This window comes from Poeciliopsis prolifica, unplaced genomic scaffold (genome assembly GCF_027474105.1).
Source record: "Poeciliopsis prolifica strain line A6 unplaced genomic scaffold, Auburn_PproV2 SCAFFOLD036, whole genome shotgun sequence".
NCBI classification, from domain to species: domain Eukaryota; kingdom Metazoa; phylum Chordata; class Actinopteri; order Cyprinodontiformes; family Poeciliidae; genus Poeciliopsis; species Poeciliopsis prolifica.
Genome location: NW_026562411.1, coordinates 521,192 through 548,716, shown reverse-complemented (window position 1 = coordinate 548,716; position 27,525 = coordinate 521,192). Strand labels below are relative to the sequence as shown.

Sequence of the window (27,525 nt, the reverse complement as noted above, 5' to 3'; positions counted from 1 at the left end):
GGGCCTGAAGCAAGTTGGAGTTTTTTCTTTCGTCATTGGAATGAAAAGTGCTGACCAGGAGGAACTTGAGAAAATTGCCTCCTCCTCCAGGTTTCTTTTCAACTTTCCTGTCTTCAGTGAGCTTCTGTCCATTCAGCCTGAGACGGCTGCGTTCATCCAGACTCAAGTACAAACTCAGCCTCCTTCTGGCGTGGGTAAGAAGCCTCACAGATTTACAGCCTCCCTGCTCGTGTCCCGCTACCACAGACTTTAATGCCAAAGAAACTGCATCATCTTCTTCCTCAGTCGATCAGTTTCATGCTTTTTGTTCCTTGTGGAAGATGCAACATCTCGGTTGCATTGTTTCTTGTTTTGCTCTGAATATTTTTCTTCTCGGACCTTGGAGAGGATTTCTCTTGCTTCTGCAGCTCTTCCTTGAGCCAATGATAAACTCATCATTGACAGATTATTATTCATAAAAGGGTGAATGACTGAATGTAGTGTGAAGCGCTTTGAGGTCCGCTGGACTCAAAGCGTTATGCAAGTACAGTTTCTTTCTACTGTTTAGAAAAATATAAAATGTGTTGCTTCTCTCCATCTTTAATTTAAGAAAGATGAATATTTCCTTTGTTTCACAAGATTCTTCTTGATTAAACATTTACCCAAAGTATTTAAGTACTGAATACTTTTTTACTGCAAAGCTTCTTAGTCTTTCACTCCCAACTGGTTTTGCTCTGATAACTGTTTGCAGCTTTTGATCATCGTGTCTAATCGTAAAACTTGCATTCTCTTCTAGTGGAGCTAGAGTCTCCTGAAAGAGACATTGTGTTTCTGTTGGACGGCTCTGATGACACGCTGAGTGGCTTCCCAGCAATGAAAACTTTTGTCCAACAAGTAGTAGAAACCCTCATTGTTGGTGAAAACAAAGACCGTGTTTCTGTGGTTCAGTACAGCCAAGATCAACAAACACATTTCAGTCTGAACACCTACACGGACAAACAAGCTGTTCTTAACGCAGTCCGACAGCTGGACCACAGAGGGGCCGACCCCGAAACACTGGTGCAGCTCTGGAGCAGGTGAGGAGGAACGCTTTCGCAGAATCCTCAGGGAGTCGCTACCAGGAGGGCGTCCCTCAGGTCCTGATTCTGTTGACTGGGGGAAGATCCGGAGACGATGTCACAAGAGCTGCCGCCGATCTGAAAAAGGACAAAGTTGTCCCTTTCTGTGTCGGAACAAAATCTGCCGACATTTTAGAGCTCCAATTGATTGCTCATAACCCATCCTATGCCTTCTCTGTTCTTACATTTGATGACATTGGAAGCATTCGTCAGCAGCTTGAGTCTTTGGTGCAAAGGGTGCCACGGCAACAGCCCAGAGAAAGAGCACTTAATGTTTTAGGTAAGAACATTTTCTGAATCTGAGCTCAGCAGGCAGTAGCTTATCCAACCATCCCTTAAAGCACTAAATCATCCCACATTTACTAAAATAATGATGCACTTTGGTCTGTTTTTAAGTCAGTAAAAATACATTTTCTCAGGTACAAAAAATGTTGTCCAAGGTTAGAAAATGTAAATGTGAATGTCTGCAGGGTCCTCTGCTGTGTCTGACAGCAGGAACGGAATCAGAGACAGACGGGACGGAATCAGAGACAGACGGGACGGAATCAGAGACAGACGGGACGGAATCAGAGACAGACGGGACGGAATCAGAGACAGACGGGACGGAATCAGAGACAGACGAGACGGAATCAGAGACAGACGAGACGGAATCAGAGACAGACGGGACGGAATCAGAGACAGACGGGACGGAATCAGAGACAGACGACGGAATCAGAGACAGACGGGACGGAATCAGAGACAGACGGGACGGAATCAGAGACAGACGGGACGGAATCAGAGAAGACGGGACGGAATCAGAGACAGACGGACGGAATCAGAGACAGACGAGACGGAATCAGAGACAGACGAGACGGAATCAGAGACAGACGGGACGGAATCAGAGACAGACGGGACGGAATCAGAGACAGACGGGACGGAATCAGAGACAGACGAGACGGAATCAGAGACAGACGGGACGGAATCAGAGACAGACGAGACGGAATCAGAGACAGACGGGACGGAATCAGAGACAGACGGGACGGAATCAGAGACAGTTCGTTCGAGTTGTTAAACAATGCAGCAAGTTCAGTTTGTTATAAAAATGGACTGAAGTGTCCAGCAGAGCATCCACTGAACCAGCAGGTCACGACAGTGGAGAGGAAAAACTCTCCTTTAACAGGAACGAATCTCCAGCAGAATCAGAACTCAAATCAGAAGCTGTTTTTCTATCAGTGATTTTTATGTCCATTTTAAAGTATTGCATTAGAAAAGTTTGGTGGAAACAGCAAAATGAGATGTAATTTCCTCAACTTCACAACTCGGCTCACTTGAGCTCAAAAACTTGAATAGCATAGACCAACTTTATTGTCTTTGCACGTCAGACGTTCAAAGTGCTTAGCAAAAGAATAAAATTACATATTAAATATGGACCTTGAAGGGTTTTTTAAATATGTTGAAACTGTAAGTCTACATATATTCAGGCTATCAGCGAACAGGAGTAGATTATCTAAACCAGATGTGACTAATGGATAATACTGAAGGTAAATAAGAGGTACTTTACCATAAGTTATTGGGTCAAAGGAGCTGAAAACACTTTAGCCAAATGAGTTGTGATGTAGCGACATTTCCGTTCAGTGGTGGATCCACTTCCTGTTTTTTCCAGCTGTGCGCAGCGTCAACATCTGATGAAGTCACGCTCTGCGTAGATGGAGTCGCAGTTTCCTTCTTCTTCTCTTTTGCGACATTTCTAAAGTTTGCTTACAGTCGCTATGACAGTTGAAACGTTGGTAGTGGCAACAGCCAGGAGAACCGTCGGTTCACAGCGTGACGGACGGAGCAGAAACCCAGCAGAGATTCTTCCTAATAACGTTCATAGGACTTGTTACAAATTAGATTTGTCATTATTATTTTGTAAAGTGGTTATGCAAACAGAGAAACATATTATCTGTTTGGATTGATATGAGATGAAACATGTCCTTCAGTTGTATTATTGATCATTAAAAGATTTGTATTGACTTAAAAATGTGGAACAAACTAATCCGTTAAAGAGTTTGTAAAGTTTAATCCACAAGACAGTTTGTATTTTAAGGAACAAGCATCTATCTCTGAGGATGAACCTGCACCAACTCCACATTGTGTTTTCTGTTAAGGTTCCACACAACAGAGAGAGTTCATGCACAGAGACATTGTGTTTTTAATGGATTCCTCTGATGAAATGCTGAGTGACTTCACACAAGTGCTTGGCTTTATTGAGCAGATGGTGGAGAAACTCACTGTGGGTGAGAGGAAAGATCAAGTTTCTGTGGTTCAATACAGCAACGAACCTTCTGTCGAGTTTCTCCTGAACACACACAAATCACAGCAGAGCGCTGCCGACGGTTTAAAAACCATCAGACACAAAGGAGGCAGGTCGCGCAACACAGGGCAGCTCTGAATTACGTCAAGGAAAATGTTTTCACAACTTCCTCTGGAAGCAGACGCCAACAAGGAGTCCCTCAGGCCCTGGTTCTTCTGACCAGTGGACGCTCAAATGACGATGTCAGGAGCGCTGCGGAAAACCTAAAAGAAATTGGTGTGATGATATTTGTGGTGGGAATAAAGAATGCAGACATCCTTGAGATGCAGTCCATTACCCAGGAAGCCAGTCAAGTTTTCCTTGCAGCAGACTCCAGTGACATGTCAGACACTGAACAAGAAATCCTCACATCCATTCAGACGAGTCAGAAGTACGTTGCCACAACAGCGTCAGATGGTAAGATTTTAACAGTTTGCCCACAGCTTGATGAATGCTTAGTTTTCGTCGGTGGCCGTTCACTGAATCAGCCAACTTGTCTGGTTCATCTGGCTCCAGATCCCAGCAGCAGAGACATCGTGTTTCTGATTGATGGCTCTGATGATTCTCAGCGAAGATTCCCAGACATCACAGATTTTGTCCAGAGAATAGTGAGAGACTTGAGCATTGGTCCCGACAGTGACCATCTGGCTGTGGTCCAGTACAGCAGCACCGCTGAGATTAATTTTAACCTGAGTCGCTTCATGACTGAGGATGATGTTCTGGAAGCGGTTGATGGCCTGACTCACAAAGGAGGTTATCCTAAAAACATTGGAGCTGCTCTCCAGTATGTGAGAGACCACGTCTTTACTCCAGAGTCAGGAAGTCGGATCCGGCAGGGCGTCCCACAGATGCTAGTGCTGCTGAGCGGAGGACGATCTGGGGACGACATCAGAACCTCAGTGAGGTTACTGAAGGAAATGGGTGTTTCTATAGTTGCCATCGGGACGAGTGATGCAGACACCTTAGAGCTTCAGACAATATCTCATGAACCCAGATATGCACTGTCTGTTACTGACTATGAGGAACTGTCCACTGTCAAGCAGGACGTGTTGTTGTTGTTGAGAGAGCCGTCCCAACATGTGGTGCATTCAGTAGATTTTGGTAAGATCTGCTCTGACTCTGATGTTGTTTAAAAGAACGTCAGGTTTTCTCATGTCATCATGAGAAAACCTGCATGCCTTTAATCTTTGCTTCTTGTTTTTGTTGCAGATTCAAAGAAAAGCGATGTTGTTTTTCTAATTGATGGCTCCTATGACTCAAGAAATGGCTTTGAGGAGATTCGAGCCTTTATTCAAAGAATTGTTGAAAATTTAAACGTGAGTCAGAACGGAGACCAAGTAGCTGTTGTTCAATACAGCCGTGACGCCACAGCTAATTTCTACTTGAACTCCTATTCGTCTAAGAGCGATGTGCTCAGTTCCATTAGAACGATGAGGCATAAGCTGGGACGGCCGCTTAACATCGGTAAAGCACTGGAGTTTGTCAAGGACCATGTCTTTGCTGCTTCAGTGGGAGGCAGAGGAGCCGATCGGGCTTCTCAGCATCTGTATTTGTTCAGTGGTGGTAGGTCTGGAGATGATGTTAGAGGACCAGCTCAGATACTGAAAGCCAAAGGGATAAAGACTTTGAGTATTGGAACAAAGAATGCAGATACATTGGAAATGCAAACAGTGGCTTACACACCTGGACATTATTTTTTTGTTCCAAACTATGAAAACCTGCAAAGAATTCACACATCTGTGGAAACCAAACTGAGGGACTCACAAGAAACCACTGAGTTCACAACTGGTAAGAAGCAAAACATAAGAGTTCTCCAGGTGGCTGAAAATTCATGTTCTTTTCAAATTCATGAACTTGTCTAAATGTGCTTGTATACATTTCAGACACTTCTACAGATGTAGAAACGGAACATCAGAAAGCTGATATTGTTTTTCTTGTTGACGGATCCGATAACATGCAACCTAATGAAAGACTAATTTTGGAGTTTGTGACAGATTTTGTCAAGAAGTTAGAAATTGGGCCGAGTAAAGCACAGGTTGCTCTGGTCCAGTACAGCACAGAACCTACTGCTGACTTTACCTTGAACAGATACTCAGTGAAGGAGGACACCTTGAATCACCTGAGCAATGTGAAGCTGAAAGGAGGTGGCTCAGTAAACACCGGCAGAGCCATTGATTTTGTGAGGAATACGATCTTCACTGCTTCATCGGGAAGCCGGCTCCAGCAGGGAGTCCCACAGGTCCTGGTCCTTGCAAGTGGGAGAAAGTCTGAGGATGATATCCTACGCCCAGTGGGAATGCTGAAAAACGCTGGAATTGTTGTGTTTGCTGTTGGAGTGGGCAGTGCAGACAGGTCTGAGATGGAGCGGTTTGCCCCAGGGGCATGGTATTTTCTCAAGGAGTCATCTGATTTTCCGCTGGTGAGGCAGCAGCTGTTGTCAGCCACTGCCGCTCTCAGAGGCTCTGTAAGCCCAGGGATTGGTAAGTGAAAAACTTTCTCTCACCTAAAACGCAGAACATTCAACTATATTGAGCATATTTTGGTGGTGACTATACTTGGTTGTTCAGCAGCACTTTCAAAATGTATCTGATGATTCACATTCTTAGGTTCTAGTTCCACAATGAAAAGAGATATTGTATTTCTCATTGATGGATCTGATGACGTCAGGAACACATTCAGCACCATTCGTGAATTCATCGCAAACCTGGTTCAAAATTTTGATCTAGACCATGAGCAGGACAAAGTTGCTGTTGTCCAGTATAGCAACAAGGCTGAAATCAGTTTCGGTCTCGATTCCTTTTCTACAAAAGATGACGTTCTCCAGCACATTGCGAGCCTCAAGCCAAAAGGCGGCCGCCCTCAGTACATCGGGGCAGCTCTACAGTTTGTAAAAGACAAAGTTTTTGTCTCAAATGCTGGTGGGCGAAAAAATGAAGGCGCACAGCAGATACTTGTTGTACTGGCCGGGGGAAGGTCAAGAGATTCGCCGCGGGGCCCGGCAACCGCACTAAAACGTGGGGGGGTTGTCATATTGGCAGTTGGATCAAAACAGTCGAATTCAGCTGAAATGCAGGCCATTTCATCTGACACAGACTACACCTACTCTGTCCCTGACTTTGTAAATCTGCCTCGTATTCAACAACTTCTGATGAGGCGTCTTACTGGAATCAAGAGTCAGGAGACGACAGAAGGTAAGGGTGAAGGTTTAAAGGTCACATATATACATAGTGGGTGAAAAGTGTTGCCACCTTACTCACTTCCTATTTTTTGCATGTTTGTCAAACTTCAGTGTTTCAGAACATCAAATCAATTGAAATATTAGTCAGACAACAAGTAACACGACATGCAGTTTTTAAATGGTGTTTCTACACCTACATGGCCCCATTAAAGGAAAAGTGATTTATCACACCTGAGCTCCAACCTGATTCCTCTTCTGTTCTCGTGACATCACTTAAATCAAGGGATGCATTGATCCACCGTAATACAGACATCTGAGGTTTAGTATCTGCCAATTCTAAACCTCAGTTTCCTGAGGGAGTCTTCCCAAGGGATCAATAAAGTACTAGTCTAAGTCTAAGCAATGCAGAAAAACTGCTGAATTGACTTTTTTTTTAAACAAACAGAAATGTAGTGAATTACAAATTTATTTCCTAGCTCAGTAAAACATACTTCAATATACCAACAACTTCACAAGTTTCAGCTGTTACTGAACGACTTTAATTTGTTCAGTTAATGCAGTTAGGAGCATAACAGTCAATGTAAATTAAAAAAACCTGAAACTGACATAAACAATAGGTTGACTGCTTTGGGCAGAAATGCAAATGTGAACTGCATCAACCTTTCTGTCATGCTTCAGGAAGTGCGATTAAAATCAATGCAAAATAAATAAACGCAGAAGAAAAGGGCAGAAGTATTTGTTTGAATCAAAATACAGAAACAAACGATCTCTTCTGCACCAGGAAATAATGTGTGGATAATATTATCCACACATTTGTACCAGTTGCATTTAAATAAATGCAGAGCATCATAAGCAAGCTGAATCGTACAAAGCAAAAACCAGCAGTCCTACCGTTCACAGAATCGAATTGCCCCATCAGGTATGGCGTCACTTAAATATATATTTTTGAAGTTTTGAGCTTTTGTTCCATCTTCCAACCACGCTGTGAGTTTCTGTCCTTTTAGCCTTGTTAGCAGGTTAGGGACCAGCTAACAAGGGATTCCCTCAAATAAGCAGAAGAAAATAATAAATATAACAAGTTTTCTTCAACCCCAAAGGAAAATATAACAATTCTCATATTGTAGGTGATACAACTCTAGCAGTGAAGCCCAGGAACGGGGAGACATACATACATGTGTGCAGTGGCATGCAATGTATTGGTATAATGTCTAAAGTAATAAAATCTCTGAAACTCACTGAGAAACTAAAAAACATTCCTGTGGACATGATTCCTCCGATCACATTTCTAGTTCTGGCGCTGTTTTCTTTTCACCGGTATCTTGATCGTCTCTGACGTATCTTCTTTTCCAACGCCTGATACCAGCGTGGGTTGAGTGATGCGCTGGAGATGCTAATGAGCCGTGTGAAAACTTCAAACTTGACATTTAATGACCAAAACAAAAGTTTGAGTGGTAAATTAAGAATTGTGTAACAGTCAGCTCTGGATTTTCCCTCCACATCCCCTGAAACTGCAGACTTACAGTTAGTAGCCGATGTTACGACAGGAGATGTTTTTCATATTGATATAAATATATTAATATCGGATCGGCCCATCTCTAATTAAAATAAGGCCTAACTCAACAGCTGCACATCATGTTGAGGTCCAAATAAATTCAGAAACAAAAGAGGGAGAAGATAATTGATGTCTATCAGTTTGGAAAACTGATATAAAGGAATCAAAAGGCATTTCTAAAGCTTCGGAAAGCTGTTCACTCCAAACATGGAGTGAATAAGTAAAAGTGATGAACCTTTCAAGCAGTGACTGGCAGATCACACTTACTTCCTTAAGAAGTCACAAAAACCCAAAAATAAATCCAGAGGACAGAACTCCCCTCTGACATGATCAGCCGTCATGCTGCCAATAAAACGAAAAAAATGCGGAAAAATGGCCTGCATGGGACAGTGAATGGATGAAGATCATAGCCGAGCAGAAAAAACATAAAAACATATCTAATTTTACAAGAACAGACCTTCCGCATGTATTAAGTTTAAATAGCAAAAACTTTCTCAAACAGGAAAATAACGGGTCGGATTTTTTTCACAGATTAAAAAAACACACCAGAAAACAACTGTTAATTGTATTTATTTCTGTTTTCAAAAAACAGCAGTTTAAAATGATTAGATGTTCTAAAAAAATGTTGAAAAAATATGCGAAAAAAAGGAATGGAGAAAAACATTTTCATTACTTCAAATATGATTGAGTTTAAAGTAAAATTTGAGATTTCTTTTCCAGCCTCGGTCAAGAATCCACAAACTGGAATACAGGAGTTTGTCTAGCACTGATAAAATAACTGATGTTTGGAGGTCAGCTTATTGCCTGACTTACAATAGGGCCAGAATTTGCTACTTCAACCTGAAATTGTCTTATGCTCCCTAGTGGTGAGACAGCAGCCAGCAGGAAGGGATGTGGTGTTCTTGCTGGATGGATCTGACGGCACTAGATCTGGCTTCCCAGCAATGCGAGACTTTGTCCAACGGGTAGTCGAGACACTCAGCGTAGATGACAACAAAGACCGTGTCTCAGTGGTTCAGTACAGCAGGGATCCAACTGCCCAGTTCTATTTGAACACGTACACGACAAAAGGCCAGATCCTTGACGCCGTCAGGGGTTTGAGGCACAAGGGCGGAAGACCCCTCAATACGGGAGCAGCTCTCCAGTACTTGAGGGATAACGTCTTCACTCCCTCTGCCGGAAGCAGGCGGCCGGAAGGAGTTCCACAGGTCCTAGTATTGCTAAGTGGCGGAAAATTCGACAGTGTTGACGCACCCCGCCGCCCTCAAACAGATGGGCGTCTTGATCTTTGCAATTGGAAGTAGAGGCTCCGACAGCAGAGAATTACAGAAAATGTCCCACGATCCCAATTATGCTCTGTCCGTGTCCGAATTCACTGACCTTCCCAGTGTCCAACAGCAGCTTCAGGCCTCTGTGGAGGCCGTGGTTGTTGACGTCACCCCTGAGTCACCAACTGTACTCGGTATGTTTTCAGGCATGCTCCTCGAAAGGCGACCTAAGCAGTTGCCTGTCTTAATTCTAAGCACAAGTAGGAAGAGAACTTGTTGGATCCATGCTTAGTTCCCAGCTTGCCTGTTGTGATGATGCATGCCATGCTTAGCTTCTGTAAGACGTGAGAAAGCTTAGGACATATTGTCATTTCAAAACAGTCCTGTAGTTGACAGGGATCCTGGGAGGCATCCTTTTTCAAAGGTTTTCACTCTTTTGCCTTCCCCCTTCTATCCCAGGGCACGGCCAAAAGGACATTGTATTCCTTCTCGATGGTTCTGACGGCACAAGGAATGGCTTCCCCGCCATGCGGGATTTTGTGGAGAAAGTGGCGGAAAGGCTCGATGTGGGAGAAAACAAAGACCGTGTATCTGTGGTCCAATTCAGCAGAGAGGCTGAAGTCCAATTCTATCTAAACACGTACAGTACAAAAGAGGATATCGTGGATGCAATCAGAGGGCTTAGACACAGAGGAGGAAGACCCCTAAACACCGGGGCAGCCCTCCAACATGTCAGGGACAACGTCTTTACAACCTCCTCGGGGAGTAGACATCGGCAAGGTGTCAAACAAATGTTGATCCTGCTAACTGGGGGAAGGTCTTTTGACAACGTTGACGCCCCAGCCTCTGCTCTCAAGCAGCAGGGCGTCTTTGTGATTGGTATTGGAACCAGGACCTCTGACAGCAGAGAGCTGCAGAAGTTATCATATGAGCCCACTATGCGCTATCAGTCTCTGATTCACAGACCTCCTAGTGTCCAAGCACAACTCTCCTCTGTCATGGGCACGGCGCTAACAAGGGTCACACCTTTGCCACCAACAGTGACGGGTAAGAAAGTGATGCATTTTTAACATGGCAAGGTTTGAAAGATGTTGTTTGAAGTCAGTTCATGAATAAATTTTCCAGCCTCGGTCAAGAATCCACAAACTGGAATACAGGAGTTTGTCTAGCACTGATAAAATAACTGATGTTTGGAGGTCAGCTTATTGCCTGACTTACAATAGGGCCAGAATTTGCTACTTCAACCTGAAATTGTCTTATGCTCCCTAGTGGTGAGACAGCAGCCAGCAGGAAGGGATGTGGTTTCTTGCTGGATGGATCTGACGGCACTAGATCTGGCTTCCCAGCAATGCGAGACTTTGTCCAACGGGTAGTCGAGACACTCAGCGTAGATGACAACAAGACCGTGTCTCAGTGGTTCAGTACAGCAGGGATCCAACTGCCCAGTTCTATTTGAACACGTACACGACAAAAGGCCAGATCCTTGACGCCGTCAGGGTTTGAGGCACAAGGGCGGAAGACCCCTCAATACGGGAGCAGCTCTCCAGTACTTGAGGGATAACGTCTTCACTCCCTGCCGGAAGCAGGCGGCCGGAAGGAGTTCCACAGGTCCTAGTATTGCTAAGTGGCGGAAAATCATTCGACAGTGTTGACGCACCGGCCGCCGCCCTCAAACAGATGGGCGTCTTGATCTTTGCAATTGGAAGTAGAGGCTCCGACAGCAGAGAATTACAGAAAGTGTCCCACGATCCCAATTATGCTCTGTCCGTGTCCGAATTCACTGACCTTCCCAGTGTCCAACAGCAGCTTCAGGCCTCTGTGGAGGCCGTGGTTGTTGACGTCACCCTGAGTCACCAACTGTACTCGGTATGTTTTCAGGCATGCTCCTCGAAAGGCGACCTAAGCAGTTGCCTGTCTTAATTCTAAGCACAAGTAGGAAGAGAACTTGTTGGATCCATGCTTAGTTCCCAGCTTGCCTGTTGTGATGATGCATGCCATGCTTAGCTTCTGTAAGACGTGAGAAAGCTTAGGACATATTGTCATTTCAAAACAGTCCTGTAGTTGACAGGGATCCTGGGAGGCATCCTTTTTCAAAGGTTTTCACTCTTTTGCCTTCCCCCTTCTATCCTCAGTTGACACGGCCAAAAGGACATTGTATTCCTTCTCGATGGTTCTGACGGCACAAGGAATGGCTTCCCCGCCATGCGGGATTTTGTGGAGAAAGTGGCGGAAAGGCTCGATGTGGGAGAAAACAAAGACCGTGTATCTGTGGTCCAATTCAGCAGAGAGGCTGAAGTCCAATTCTATCTAAACACGTACAGTACAAAAGAGGATATCGTGGATGCAATCAGAGGGCTTAGACACAGAGGAGGAGAGACCCCTAAACACCGGGCAGCCCTCCAACATGTCAGGGACAACGTCTTTACAACCTCCTCGGGGAGTAGACATCGGCAAGGTGTCAAACAAATGTTGATCCTGCTAACTGGGGGAAGGTCTTTTGACAACGTTGACGCCCCAGCCTCTGCTCTCAAGCAGCAGGGCGTCTTTGTGATTGGTATTGGAACCAGGACCTCTGACAGCAGAGAGCTGCAGAAGTTATCATATGAGCCCACTTATGCGCTATCAGTCTCTGAATTCACAGACCTCCCCTAGTGTCCAAGCACAACTCTCCTCTGTCATGGGCACGGCGCTAACAAGGGTCACACCTTTGCCACCAACAGTGACGGTAAGAAAGTGATGCATTTTTAACATGGCAAGGTTTTGAAAGATGTTGTTTGAAGTCAGTTCATGATAAATTTTCCAGCCTCGGTCAAGAATCCACAACTGGAATACAGGAGTTTGTCTAGCACTGATAAAATAACTGATGTTTGGAGGTCAGCTTATTGCCTGACTTACAATAGGGCCAGAATTTGCTACTTCAACCTGAAATTGTCTTATGCTCCCTAGTGGTGAGACAGCAGCCAGCAGGAAGGGATGTGGTGTTCTTGCTGGATGGATCTGACGGCACTAGATCTGGCTTCCCAGCAATGCGAGACTTTGTCCAACGGGTAGTCGAGACACTCAGCGTAGATGACAACAAAGACCGTGTCTCAGTGGTTCAGTACAGCAGGGATCCAACTGCCCAGTTCTATTTGAACACGTACACGACAAAAGGCCAGATCCTTGACGCCGTCAGGGGTTTGAGGCACAAGGGCGGAAGACCCCTCAATACGGGAGCAGCTCTCCAGTACTTGAGGGATAACGTCTTCACTCCCTCTGCCGGAAGCAGGCCGGAAGGAGTTCCACAGGTCCTAGTATTGCTAAGTGGCGGAAAATCATTCGACAGTGTTGACGCACCGGCCCGCCGCCCTCAAACGATGGGCGTCTTGATCTTTGCAATTGGAAGTAGAGGCTCCGACAGCAGAGAATTACAGAAAGTGTCCCACGATCCCAATTATGCTCTGTCCGTGTCCGAATTCACTGACCTTCCCAGTGTCCAACAGCAGCTTCAGGCCTCTGTGGAGGCCGTGGTTGTTGACGTCACCCCTGAGTCACCAACTGTACTCGGTATGTTTTCAGGCATGCTCCTCGAAAGGCGACCTAAGCAGTTGCCTGTCTTAATTCTAAGCACAAGTAGGAAGAGAACTTGTTGGATCCATGCTTAGTTTCCCAGCTTGCCTGTTGTGATGATGCATGCCATGCTTAGCTTCTGTAAGACGTGAGAAAGCTTAGGACATATTGTCATTTCAAAACAGTCCTGTAGTTGACAGGGATCCTGGGAGGCATCCTTTTTCAAAGGTTTTCACTCTTTTGCCTTCCCCCTTCTATCCTCATTGACACGGCCAAAAAGGACATTGTATTCCTTCTCGATGGTTCTGACGGCACAAGGAATGGCTTCCCCGCCATGCGGGATTTTGTGGAGAAAGTGGCGGAAAGGCTCGATGTGGGAGAAACAAAGACCGTGTATCTGTGGTCCAATTCAGCAGAGAGGCTGAAGTCCAATTCTATCTAAACACGTACAGTACAAAAGAGGATATCGTGGATGCAATCAGAGGGCTTAGACACAGAGGAGGAAGACCCCTAAACACCGGGGCAGCCCTCCAACATGTCAGGGACAACGTCTTTACAACCTCCTCGGGGAGTAGACATCGGCAAGGTGTCAAACAAATGTTGATCCTGCTAACTGGGGGAAGGTCTTTTGACAACGTTGACGCCCCAGCCTCTGCTCTCAGCAGCAGGGCGTCTTTGTGATTGGTATTGGAACCAGGACCTCTGACAGCAGAGAGCTGCAGAAGTTATCATATGAGCCCACTTATGCGCTATCAGTCTCTGAATTCACAGACCTCCCTAGTGTCCAAGCACAACTCTCCTCTGTCATGGGCACGGCGCTAACAAGGGTCACACCTTTGCCACCAACAGTGACGGTAGAAAGTGATGCATTTTTAACATGGCAAGGTTTTGAAAGATGTTGTTTGAAGTCAGTTCATGATAAATTTTCCAGCCTCGGTCAAGAATCCACAACTGGAATACAGGAGTTTGTCTAGCACTGATAAAATAACTGATGTTTGGAGGTCAGCTTATTGCCTGACTTACAATAGGGCCAGAATTTGCTACTTCAACCTGAAATTGTCTTATGCTCCCTAGTGGTGAGACAGCAGCCAGCAGGAAGGGATGTGGTGTTCTTGCTGGATGGATCTGACGGCACTAGATCTGGCTTCCCAGCAATGCGAGACTTTGTCCAACGGGTAGTCGAGACACTCAGCGTAGATGACAACAAAGACCGTGTCTCAGTGGTTCAGTACAGCAGGGATCCAACTGCCCAGTTCTATTTGAACACGTACACGACAAAAGGCCAGATCCTTGACGCCGTCAGGGGTTTGAGGCACAAGGGCGGAAGACCCCTCAATACGGGAGCAGCTCTCCAGTACTTGAGGGATAACGTCTTCACTCCCTCTGCCGGAAGCAGGCGGCCGGAAGGAGTTCCACAGGTCCTAGTATTGCTAAGTGGCGGAAAATCATTCGACAGTGTTGACGCACCGGCCGCCGCCCTCAAACAGATGGGCGTCTTGATCTTTGCAATTGGAAGTAGAGGCTCCGACAGCAGAGAATTACAGAAAGTGTCCCACGATCCCAATTATGCTCTGTCCGTGTCCGAATTCACTGACCTTCCCAGTGTCCAACAGCAGCTTCAGGCCTCTGTGGAGGCCGTGGTTGTTGACGTCACCCCTGAGTCACCAACTGTACTCGTATGTTTTCAGGCATGCTCCTCGAAGGCGACCTAAGCAGTTGCCTGTCTTAATTCTAAGCACAAGTAGGAAGAGAACTTGTTGGATCCATGCTTAGTTCCCAGCTTGCCTGTTGTGATGATGCATGCCATGCTTAGCTTCTGTAAGACGTGAGAAAGCTTAGGACATATTGTCATTTCAAAACAGTCCTGTAGTTGACAGGGATCCTGGGAGGCATCCTTTTTCAAAGGTTTTCACTCTTTGCCTTCCCCCTTCTATCCTCAGTTGACACGGCCAAAAAGGACATTGTATTCCTTCTCGATGGTTCTGACGGCACAAGGAATGGCTTCCCCGCCATGCGGGATTTTGTGGAGAAAGTGGCGGAAAGGCTCGATGTGGGAGAAAACAAAGACCGTGTATCTGTGGTCCAATTCAGCAGAGAGGCTGAAGTCCAATTCTATCTAAACACGTACAGTACAAAAGAGGATATCGTGGATGCAATCAGAGGGCTTAGACACAGAGGAGGAAGACCCCTAAACACCGGGGCAGCCCTCCAACATGTCAGGGACAACGTCTTTACAACCTCCTCGGGAGTAGACATCGGCAAGGTGTCAACAAATGTTGATCCTGCTAACTGGGGAAGGTCTTTTGACACGTTGACGCCCCAGCCTCTGCTCTCAAGCAGCAGGGCGTCTTTGTGATTGGTATTGGAACCAGGACCTCTGACAGCAGAGAGCTGCAGAAGTTATCATATGAGCCCACTTATGCGCTATCAGTCTCTGAATTCACAGACCTCCCTAGTGTCCAAGCACAACTCTCCTCTGTCATGGCACGGCGCTAACAAGGGTCACACCTTTGCCACCAACAGTGACGGGTAAGAAAGTGATGCATTTTTAACATGGCAAGGTTTTGAAAGATGTTGTTTGAAGTCAGTTCATGTATAAATTTTCCAGCCTCGGTCAAGAATCCACAAACTGGAATACAGGAGTTTGTCTAGCACTGATAAAATAACTGATGTTTGGAGGTCAGCTTATTGCCTGACTTACAATAGGGCCAGAATTTGCTACTTCAACCTGAAATTGTCTTATGCTCCCTAGTGGTGAGACAGCAGCCAGCAGGAAGGGATGTGGTGTTCTTGCTGGATGGATCTGACGGCACTAGATCTGGCTTCCCAGCAATGCGAGACTTTGTCCAACGGGTAGTCGAGACACTCAGCGTAGATGACAACAAAGACCGTGTCTCAGTGGTTCAGTACAGCAGGGATCCAACTGCCCAGTTCTATTTGAACACGTACACGACAAAAGGCCAGATCCTTGACGCCGTCAGGGGTTTGAGGCACAAGGGCGGAACCCCTCAATACGGGAGCAGCTCTCCAGTACTTGAGGGATAACGTCTTCACTCCCTCTGCCGGAAGCAGGCGGCCGGAAGGAGTTCCACAGGTCCTAGTATTGCTAAGTGGCGGAAAATCATTCGACAGTGTTGACGCACCGGCCGCCGCCCTCAAACAGATGGGCGTCTTGATCTTTGCAATTGGAAGTAGAGGCTCCGACAGCAGAGAATTACAGAAAGTGTCCCACGATCCCAATTATGCTCTGTCCGTGTCCGAATTCACTGACCTTCCCAGTGTCCAACAGCAGCTTCAGGCCTCTGTGGAGGCCGTGGTTGTTGACGTCACCCCTGAGTCACCAACTGTACTCGGTATGTTTTCAGGCATGCTCCTCGAAAGGCGACCTAAGCAGTTGCCTGTCTTAATTCTAAGCACAAGTAGGAAGAGAACTTGTTGGATCCATGCTTAGTTCCCAGCTTGCCTGTTGTGATGATGCATGCCATGCTTAGCTTCTGTAAGACGTGAGAAAGCTTAGGACATATTGTCATTTCAAACAGTCCTGTAGTTGACAGGGATCCTGGAGGCATCCTTTTTCAAAGGTTTTCACTCTTTTGCCTTCCCCCTTCTATCCTCAGTTGACACGGCCAAAAAGGACATTGTATTCCTTCTCGATGGTTCTGACGGCACAAGGAATGGCTTCCCCGCCATGCGGGATTTTGTGGAGAAAGTGGCGGAAAGGCTCGATGTGGGAGAAAACAAAGACCGTGTATCTGTGGTCCAATTCAGCAGAGAGGCTGAAGTCCAATTCTATCTAAACACTACAGTACAAAAGAGGATATCGTGGATGCAATCAGAGGGCTTAGACACAGAGGAGGAAGACCCCTAAACACCGGGCAGCCCTCCAACATGTCAGGGACAACGTCTTTACAACCTCCTCGGGGAGTAGACATCGGCAAGGTGTCAAACAAATGTTGATCCTGCTAACTGGGGGAAGGTCTTTTGACAACGTTGACGCCCCAGCCTCTGCTCTCAAGCAGCAGGGCGTCTTTGTGATTGGTATTGGAACCAGGACCTCTGACAGCAGAGAGCTGCAGAAGTTATCATATGAGCCCACTTATGCGCTATCAGTCTCTGAATTCACAGACCTCCCTAGTGTCCAAGCACAACTCTCCTCTGTCATGGGCACGGCGCTAACAGGGTCACCCTTTGCCACCAACAGTGACGGTAAGAAAGTGATGCATTTTTAACATGGCAAGGTTTTGAAAGATGTTGTTTGAAGTCAGTTCATGTATAAATTTTCCAGCCTCGGTCAAGAATCCACAAACTGGAATACAGGAGTTTGTCTAGCACTGATAAAATAACTGATGTTTGGAGGTCAGCTTATTGCCTGACTTACAATAGGGCCAGAATTTGCTACTTCAACCTGAAATTGTCTTATGCTCCCTAGTGGTGAGACAGCAGCCAGCAGGAAGGGATGTGGTGTTCTTGCTGGATGGATCTGACGCACTAGATCTGCTTCCCAGCAATGCGAGACTTTGTCCAACGGGTAGTCGAGACACTCAGCGTAGATGACAACAAAGACCGTGTCTCAGTGGTTCAGTACAGCAGGGATCCAACTGCCCAGTTCTATTTGAACACGTACACGACAAAAGCCAGATCCTTGACGCCGTCAGGGGTTTGAGGCACAAGGGCGGAAGACCCCTCAATACGGGAGCAGCTCTCCAGTACTTGAGGGATAACGTCTTCACTCCCTCTGCCGGAAGCAGGCGGCCGGAAGGAGTTCCACAGGTCCTAGTATTGCTAAGTGGCGGAAAATCATTCGACAGTGTTGACGCACCGGCCGCCGCCCTCAAACAGATGGCGTCTTGATCTTTGCAATTGGAAGTAGAGGCTCCGACAGCAGAGAATTACAGAAAGTGTCCCACGATCCCAATTATGCTCTGTCCGTGTCCGAATTCACTGACCTTCCCAGTGTCCAACAGCAGCTTCAGCCTCTGTGGAGGCCGTGGTTGTTGACGTCACCCCTAAGTAACCAACTGTACTCGGTATGTTTTCAGGCATGCTCCTCGAAAGGCGACCTAAGCAGTTGCCTGTCTTAATTCTAAGCACAAGTAGGAAGAGAACTTGTTGGATCCATGCTTAGTTCCCAGCTTGCCTGTTGTGATGATGCATGCCATGCTTAGCTTCTGTAAGACGTGAGAAAGCTTAGGACATATTGTCATTTCAAAACAGTCCTGTAGTTGACAGGGATCCTGGGAGGCATCCTTTTTCAAAGGTTTTCACTCTTTGCCTTCCCCCTTCTATCCTCAGTTGACACGGCCAAAAAGGACATTGTATTCCTTCTCGATGGTTCTGACGGCACAAGGAATGGCTTCCCCGCCATGCGGGATTTTGTGGAGAAAGTGGCGGAAAGGCTCGATGTGGGAGAAACAAAGACCGTGTATCTGTGGTCCAATTCAGCAGAGAGGCTGAAGTCCAATTCTATCTAAACACGTACAGTACAAAAGAGGATATCGTGGATGCAATCAGAGGGCTTAGACACAGAGGAGGAAGACCCCTAAACACCGGGGCAGCCCTCCAACATGTCAGGGACAACGTCTTTACAACCTCCTCGGGGAGTAGACATCGGCAAGGTGTCAAACAAATGTTGATCCTGCTAACTGGGGGAAGGTCTTTTGACAACGTTGACGCCCCAGCCTCTGCTCTCAAGCAGCAGGGCGTCTTTGTGATTGGTATTGGAACCAGGACCTCTGACAGCAGAGAGCTGCAGAAGTTATCATATGAGCCCACTTATGCGCTATCAGTCTCTGAATTCACAGACCTCCCTAGTGTCCAAGCACAACTCTCCTCTGTCATGGGCACGGCGCTAACAAGGGTCACACCTTTGCCACCAACAGTGACGGGTAAGAAGTGATGCATTTTTAACATGGCAAGGTTTTGAAAGATGTTGTTTGAAGTCAGTTCATGATAAATTTTCCAGCCTCGGTCAAGAATCCACAAACTGGAATACAGGAGTTTGTCTAGCACTGATAAAATAACTGATGTTTGGAGGTCAGCTTATTGCCTGACTTACAATAGGGCCAGAATTTGCTACTTCACCTGAAATTGTCTTATGCTCCCTAGTGGTGAGACAGCAGCCAGCAGGAAGGGATGTGGTGTTCTTGCTGGATGGATCTGACGGCACTAGATCTGGCTTCCCAGCAATGCGAGACTTTGTCCAACGGGTAGTCGAGACACTCAGCGTAGATGACAACAAAGACCGTGTCTCAGTGGTTCAGTACAGCAGGGATCCAACTGCCCAGTTCTATTTGAACACGTACACGACAAAAGGCCAGATCCTTGACGCCGTCAGGGGTTTGAGGCACAAGGGCGGAAGACCCCTCAATACGGGCAGCTCTCCAGTACTTGAGGGATAACGTCTTCACTCCCTCTGCCGGAAGCAGGCCGGAAGGAGTTCCACAGGTCCTAGTATTGCTAAGTGGCGGAAAATCATTCGACAGTGTTGACGCACCGGCCGCCGCCCTCAAACAGATGGGCGTCTTGATCTTTGCAATTGGAAGTAGAGGCTCCGACAGCAGAGAATTACAGAAAGTGTCCCACGATCCCAATTATGCTCTGTCCGTGTCCGAATTCACTGACCTTCCCAGTGTCCAACAGCAGCTTCAGGCCTCTGTGGAGGCCGTGGTTGTTGACGTCACCCCTGAGTCACCAACTGTACTCGGTATGTTTTCAGGCATGCTCCTCGAAAGGCGACCTAAGCAGTTGCCTGTCTTAATTCTAAGCACAAGTAGGAAGAGAACTTGTTGGATCCATGCTTAGTTCCCAGCTTGCCTGTTGTGATGATGCATGCCATGCTTAGCTTCTGTAAGACGTGAGAAAGCTTAGGACATATTGTCATTTCAAAACAGTCCTGTAGTTGACAGGGATCCTGGGAGGCATCCTTTTTCAAAGGTTTTCACTCTTTTGCCTTCCCCCTTCTATCCTCAGTTGACACGGCCAAAAAGGACATTGTATTCCTTCTCGATGGTTCTGACGGCACAAGGAATGGCTTCCCCGCCATGCGGGATTTTGTGGAGAAAGTGGCGGAAAGGCTCGATGTGGGAGAAAACAAAGACCGTGTATCTGTGGTCCAATTCAGCAGAGAGGCTGAAGTCCAATTCTATCTAAACACGTACAGTACAAAAGAGGATATCGTGGATGCAATCAGAGGGCTTAGACACAGAGGAGAAGACCCTAAACACCGGGGCAGCCCTCCAACATGTCAGGGACAACGTCTTTACAACCTCCTCGGGGAGTAGACATCGGCAAGGTGTCAAACAAATGTTGATCCTGCTAACTGGGGAAGGTCTTTTGACAACGTTGACGCCCCAGCCTCTGCTCTCAAGCAGCAGGGCGTCTTTGTGATTGGTATTGGAACCAGGACCTCTGACAGCAGAGAGCTGCAGAAGTTATCATATGAGCCCACTTATGCGCTATCAGTCTCTGAATTCACAGACCTCCCTAGTGTCCAAGCACAACTCTCCTCTGTCATGGGCACGGCGCTAACAAGGGTCACACCTTTGCCACCAACAGTGACGGGTAAGAAAGTGATGCATTTTTAACATGGCAAGGTTTTGAAAGATGTTGTTTGAAGTCAGTTCATGAATAAATTTTCCAGCCTCGGTCAAGAATCCACAAACTGGAATACAGGAGTTTGTCTAGCACTGATAAAATAACTGATGTTTGGAGGTCAGCTTATTGCCTGACTTACAATAGGGCCAGAATTTGCTACTTCAACCTGAAATTGTCTTATGCTCCCTAGTGGTGAGACAGCAGCCAGCAGGAAGGGATGTGGTGTTCTTGCTGGATGGATCTGACGGCACTAGATCTGGCTTCCCAGCAATGCGAGACTTTGTCCAACGGGTAGTCGAGACACTCAGCGTAGATGACAACAAAGACCGTGTCTCAGTGGTTCAGTACAGCAGGGATCCAACTGCCCAGTTCTATTTGAACACGTACACGACAAAAGGCCAGATCCTTGACGCCGTCAGGGGTTTGAGGCACAAGGGCGGAAGACCCCTCAATACGGGAGCAGCTCTCCAGTACTTGAGGGATAACGTCTTCACTCCCTCTGCCGGAAGCAGGCGGCCGGAAGGAGTTCCACAGGTCCTAGTATTGCTAAGTGGCGGAAAATCATTCGACAGTGTTGACGCACCGGCCGCCGCCCTCAAACAGATGGGCGTCTTGATCTTTGCAATTGGAAGTAGAGGCTCCGACAGCAGAGAATTACAGAAAGTGTCCCACGATCCCAATTATGCTCTGTCCGTGTCCGAATTCACTGACCTTCCCAGTGTCCAACAGCAGCTTCAGGCCTCTGTGGAGGCCGTGGTTGTTGACGTCACCCCTGAGTCACCAACTGTACTCGGTATGTTTTCAGGCATGCTCCTCGAAAGGCGACCTAAGCAGTTGCCTGTCTTAATTCTAAGCACAAGTAGGAAGAGAACTTGTTGGATCCATGCTTAGTTCCCAGCTTGCCTGTTGTGATGATGCATGCCATGCTTAGCTTCTGTAAGACGTGAGAAAGCTTAGGACATATTGTCATTTCAAAACAGTCCTGTAGTTGACAGGGATCCTGGGAGGCATCCTTTTTCAAAGGTTTTCACTCTTTTGCCTTCCCCCTTCTATCCTCAGTTGACACGGCCAAAAGGACATTGTATTCCTTCTCGATGGTTCTGACGGCACAAGGAATGGCTTCCCCGCCATGCGGGATTTTGTGGAGAAAGTGGCGGAAAGGCTCGATGTGGGAGAAAACAAAGACCGTGTATCTGTGGTCCAATTCAGCAGAGAGGCTGAAGTCCAATTCTATCTAAACACGTACAGTACAAAAGAGGATATCGTGGATGCAATCAGAGGGCTTAGACACAGAGGAGGAAGACCCCTAAACACCGGGGCAGCCCTCCAACATGTCAGGGACAACGTCTTTACAACCTCCTCGGGGAGTAGACATCGGCAAGGTGTCAAACAAATGTTGATCCTGCTAACTGGGGGAAGGTCTTTTGACAACGTTGACGCCCCAGCCTCTGCTCTCAAGCAGCAGGGCGTCTTTGTGATTGGTATTGGAACCAGGACCTCTGACAGCAGAGCTGCAGAAGTTATCATATGAGCCCACTTATGCGCTATCAGTCTCTGAATTCACAGACCTCCCTAGTGTCCAAGCACAACTCTCCTCTGTCATGGGCACGGCGCTAACAAGGGTCACACCTTTGCCACCAACAGTGACGGGTAAGAAAGTGATGCATTTTTAACATGGCAAGGTTTTGAAAGATGTTGTTTGAAGTCAGTTCATGTATAAATTTTCCAGCCTCGGTCAAGAATCCACAAACTGGAATACAGGAGTTTGTCTAGCACTGATAAAATAACTGATGTTTGGAGGTCAGCTTATTGCCTGACTTACAATAGGGCCAGAATTTGCTACTTCAACCTGAAATTGTCTTATGCTCCCTAGTGGTGAGACAGCAGCCAGCAGGAAGGGATGTGGTGTTCTTGCTGGATGGATCTGACGGCACTAGATCTGGCTTCCCAGCAATGCGAGACTTTGTCCAACGGGTAGTCGAGACACTCAGCGTAGATGACAACAAAGACCGTGTCTCAGTGGTTCAGTACAGCAGGGATCCACTGCCCAGTTCTATTTGAACACGTACACGACAAAAGGCCAGATCCTTGACGCCGTCAGGGGTTTGAGGCACAAGGGCGGAAGACCCCTCAATACGGGAGCAGCTCTCCAGTACTTGAGGGATAACGTCTTCACTCCCTCTGCCGGAAGCAGGCGGCCGAAGGAGTTCCACAGGTCCTAGTATTGCTAAGTGGCGGAAATCATTCGACAGTGTTGACGCACCGGCCGCCGCCCTCAAACAGATGGGCGTCTTGATCTTTGCAATTGGAAGTAGAGGCTCCGACAGCAGAGAATTACAGAAAGTGTCCCACGATCCCAATTATGCTCTGTCCGTGTCCGAATTCACTGACCTTCCCAGTGTCCAACAGCAGCTTCAGGCCTCTGTGGAGGCCGTGGTTGTTGACGTCACCCCTGAGTCACCAACTGTACTCGGTATGTTTTCAGGCATGCTCCTCGAAAGGCGACCTAAGCAGTTGCCTGTCTTAATTCTAAGCACAAGTAGGAAGAGAACTTGTTGGATCCATGCTTAGTTCCCAGCTTGCCTGTTGTGATGATGCATGCCATGCTTAGCTTCTGTAAGACGTGAGAAAGCTTAGGACATATTGTCATTTCAAAACAGTCCTGTAGTTGACAGGGATCCTGGGAGGCATCCTTTTTCAAAGGTTTTCACTCTTTTGCCTTCCCCCTTCTATCCTCAGTTGACACGGCCAAAAAGGACATTGTATTCCTTCTCGATGGTTCTGACGGCACAAGGAATGGCTTCCCCGCCATGCGGGATTTTGTGGAGAAAGTGGCGGAAAGGCTCGATGTGGGAGAAAACAAAGACCGTGTATCTGTGGTCCAATTCAGCAGAGAGGCTGAAGTCCAATTCTATCTAAACACGTACAGTACAAAAGAGGATATCGTGGATGCAATCAGAGGACTTAGACACAGAGGAGGAAGACCCCTAAACACCGGGCAGCCCTCCAACATGTCAGGACAACGTCTTTACAACCTCCTCGGGGAGTAGACATCGGCAAGGTGTCAAACAAATGTTGATCCTGCTAACTGGGGGAAGGTCTTTTGACAACGTTGACGCCCCAGCCTCTGCTCTCAAGCAGCAGGGCGTCTTGTGATTGGTATTGGAACCAGGACCTCTGACAGCAGAGAGCTGCAGAAGTTATCATATGAGCCCACTTATGCGCTATCAGTCTCTGAATTCACAGACCTCCCTAGTGTCCAAGCACAACTCTCCTCTGTCATGGGCACGGCGCTAACAAGGGTCACACCTTTGCCACCAACAGTGACGGGTAAGAAAGTGATGCATTTTTAACATGGCAAGGTTTTGAAAGATGTTGTTTGAAGTCAGTTCATGAATAAATTTTCCAGCCTCGGTCAAGAATCCACAAACTGGAATACAGGAGTTTGTCTAGCACTGATAAAATAACTGATGTTTGGAGGTCAGCTTATTGCCTGACTTACAATAGGGCCAGAATTTGCTACTTCAACCTGAAATTGTCTTATGCTCCCTAGTGGTGAGACAGCAGCCAGCAGGAAGGGATGTGGTGTTCTTGCTGGATGGATCTGACGGCACTAGATCTGGCTTCCCAGCAATGCGAGACTTTGTCCAACGGGTAGTCGAGACACTCAGCGTAGATGACAACAAAGACCGTGTCTCAGTGGTTCAGTACAGCAGGGATCCAACTGCCCAGTTCTATTTGAACACGTACACGACAAAGGCCAGATCCTTGACGCCGTCAGGGTTTGAGGCACAAGGGCGGAAGACCCCTCAATACGGGAGCAGCTCTCCAGTACTTGAGGGATAACGTCTTCACTCCTCTGCCGGAAGCAGGCGGCCGGAAGGAGTTCCACAGGTCCTAGTATTGCTAAGTGGCGGAAAATCATTCGACAGTGTTGACGCACCGGCCGCCGCCCTCAAACAGATGGGCGTCTTGATCTTTGCAATTGGAAGTAGAGGCTCCGACAGCAGAGAATTACAGAAAGTGTCCCACGATCCCAATTATGCTCTGTCCGTGTCCGAATTCACTGACCTTCCCAGTGTCCAACAGCAGCTTCAGGCCTCTGTGGAGGCCGTGGTTGTTGACGTCACCCCTGAGTCACCAACTGTACTCGGTATGTTTTCAGGCATGCTCCTCGAAAGGCGACCTAAGCAGTTGCCTGTCTTAATTCTAAGCACAAGTAGGAAGAGAACTTGTTGGATCCATGCTTAGTTCCCAGCTTGCCTGTTGTGATGATGCATGCCATGCTTAGCTTCTGTAAGACGTGAGAAAGCTTAGGACATATTGTCATTTCAAAACAGTCCTGTAGTTGACAGGGATCCTGGGAGGCATCCTTTTTCAAAGGTTTTCACTCTTTTGCCTTCCCCCTTCTATCCTCAGTTGACACGGCCAAAAAGGACATTGTATTCCTTCTCTCGATGGTTCTGACGGCACAAGGAATGGCTTCCCCATGCGGGATTTTGTGGAGAAAGTGGCGGAAAGGCTCGATGTGGGAGAAAACAAAGACCGTGTATCTGTGGTCCAATTCAGCAGAGAGGCTGAAGTCCAATTCTATCTAAACACGTACAGTACAAAAGAGGATATCGTGGATGCAATCAGAGGGCTTAGACACAGAGGAGGAAGACCCCTAAACACCGGGGCAGCCCTCCAACATGTCAGGGACAACGTCTTTACAACCTCCTCGGGGAGTAGACATCGGCAAGGTGTCAAACAAATGTTGATCCTGCTAACTGGGGGAAGGTCTTTTGACAACGTTGACGCCCCAGCCTCTGCTCTCAAGCAGCAGGGCGTCTTTGTGATTGGTATTGGAACCAGGACCTCTGACAGCAGAGAGCTGCAGAAGTTATCATATGAGCCCACTTATGCTATCAGTCTCTGAATTCACAGACCTCCCTAGTGTCCAAGCACAACTCTCCTCTGTCATGGGCACGGCGCTAACAAGGGTCACACCTTTGCCACCAACAGTGACGGGTAAGAAAGTGATGCATTTTTAACATGGCAAGGTTTTGAAAGATGTTGTTTGAAGTCAGTTCATGTATAAATTTTCCAGCCTCGGTCAAGAATCCACAAACTGGAATACAGGAGTTTGTCTAGCACTGATAAAATAACTGATGTTTGGAGGTCAGCTTATTGCCTGACTTACAATAGGGCCAGAATTTGCTACTTCAACCTGAAATTGTCTTATGCTCCCTAGTGGTGAGACAGCAGCCAGCAGGAAGGGATGTGGTGTTCTTGCTGGATGGATCTGACGGCACTAGATCTGGCTTCCCAGCAATGCGAGACTTTGTCCAACGGGTAGTCGAGACACTCAGCGTAGATGACAACAAAGACCGTGTCTCAGTGGTTCAGTACAGCAGGGATCCAACTGCCCAGTTCTATTTGAACACGTACACGACAAAAGGCCAGATCCTTGACGCCGTCAGGGGTTTGAGGCACAAGGGCGGAAGACCCCTCAATACGGGAGCAGCTCTCCAGTACTTGAGGATAACGTCTTCACTCCCTCTGCCGGAAGCAGGCGGCCGGAAGGAGTTCCACAGGTCCTAGTAGTGCTAAGTGGCGGAAAATCATTCGACAGTGTTGACGCACCGGCCGCCGCCCTCAAACAGATGGGCGTCTTGATCTTTGCATTGGAAGTAGAGGCTCCGACAGCAGAGAATTACAGAAAGTGTCCCACGATCCCAATTATGCTCTGTCCGTGTCCGAATTCACTGACCTTCCCAGTGTCCAACAGCAGCTTCAGGCCTCTGTGGAGGCCGTGGTTGTTGACGTCACCCTGAGTCACCAACTGTACTCGTATGTTTTCAGGCATGCTCCTCGAAAGGCGACCTAAGCAGTTGCCTGTCTTAATTCTAAGCACAAGTAGGAAGAGAACTTGTTGGATCCATGCTTAGTTCCCAGCTTGCCTGTTGTGATGATGCATGCCATGCTTAGCTTCTGTAAGACGTGAGAAAGCTTAGGACATATTGTCATTTCAAAACAGTCCTGTAGTTGACAGGGATCCTGGGAGGCATCCTTTTTCAAAGGTTTTCACTCTTTGCCTTCCCCCTTCTATCCTCAGTTGACACGGCCAAAAAGGACATTGTATTCCTTCTCGATGGTTCTGACGGCACAAGGAATGGCTTCCCCGCCATGCGGGATTTTGTGGAGAAAGTGGCGGAAAGGCTCGATGGGAGAAAACAAAGACCGTGTATCTGTGGTCCAATTCAGCAGAGAGGCTGAAGTCCAATTCTATCTAAACACGTACAGTACAAAAGAGGATATCGTGGATGCAATCAGAGGGCTTAGACACAGAGGAGGAAGACCCCTAAACACCGGGGCAGCCCTCCAACATGTCAGGGACAACGTCTTTACAACCTCCTCGGGGAGTAGACATCGGCAAGGTGTCAAACAAATGTTGATCCTGCTAACTGGGGGAAGGTCTTTTGACAACGTTGACGCCCCAGCCTCTGCTCTCAAGCAGCAGGGCGTCTTTGTGATTGGTATTGGAACCAGGACCTCTGACAGCAGAGAGCTGCAGAAGTTATCATATGAGCCCACTTATGCGCTATCAGTCTCTGAATTCACAGACCTCCCTAGTGTCCAAGCACAACTCTCCTCTGTCATGGGCACGGCGCTAACAAGGGTCACACCTTTGCCACCAACAGTGACGGGTAAGAAAGTGATGCATTTTTAACATGGCAAGGTTTTGAAAGATGTTGTTTGAAGTCAGTTCATGATAAATTTTCCAGCCTCGGTCAAGAATCCACAAACTGGAATACAGGAGTTTGTCTAGCACTGATAAAATAACTGATGTTTGGAGGTCAGCTTATTGCCTGACTTACAATAGGGCCAGAATTTGCTACTTCAACCTGAAATTGTCTTATGCTCCCTAGGTGAGACAGCAGCCAGCAGGAAGGGATGTGGTGTTCTTGCTGGATGGATCTGACGGCACTAGA

At 47.3% G+C, this 27,525-nt stretch overlaps 2 protein-coding genes across 2 annotated transcripts in view; both read left to right on the top strand.

Moving 5' to 3' along the window:
* The window catches only part of LOC129374375 (collagen alpha-3(VI) chain-like), a 93,571-nt gene that overhangs the window by 17,041 nt on the left and 49,005 nt on the right, over positions 1 to 27,525 (top strand).
* Positions 1,001 to 7,510, top strand: LOC129374376 (collagen alpha-3(VI) chain-like). Its single transcript, XM_055052752.1, has 5 exons — positions 1,001 to 1,377; positions 3,227 to 4,512; positions 4,621 to 5,199; positions 5,295 to 5,891; positions 6,018 to 7,510. Exons 2-5 carry the CDS (start codon positions 3,654 to 3,656, stop codon positions 6,644 to 6,646), a joined length of 2,664 nt encoding a protein of 887 aa, XP_054908727.1. The 5' UTR covers positions 1,001 to 1,377; positions 3,227 to 3,653; the 3' UTR covers positions 6,647 to 7,510.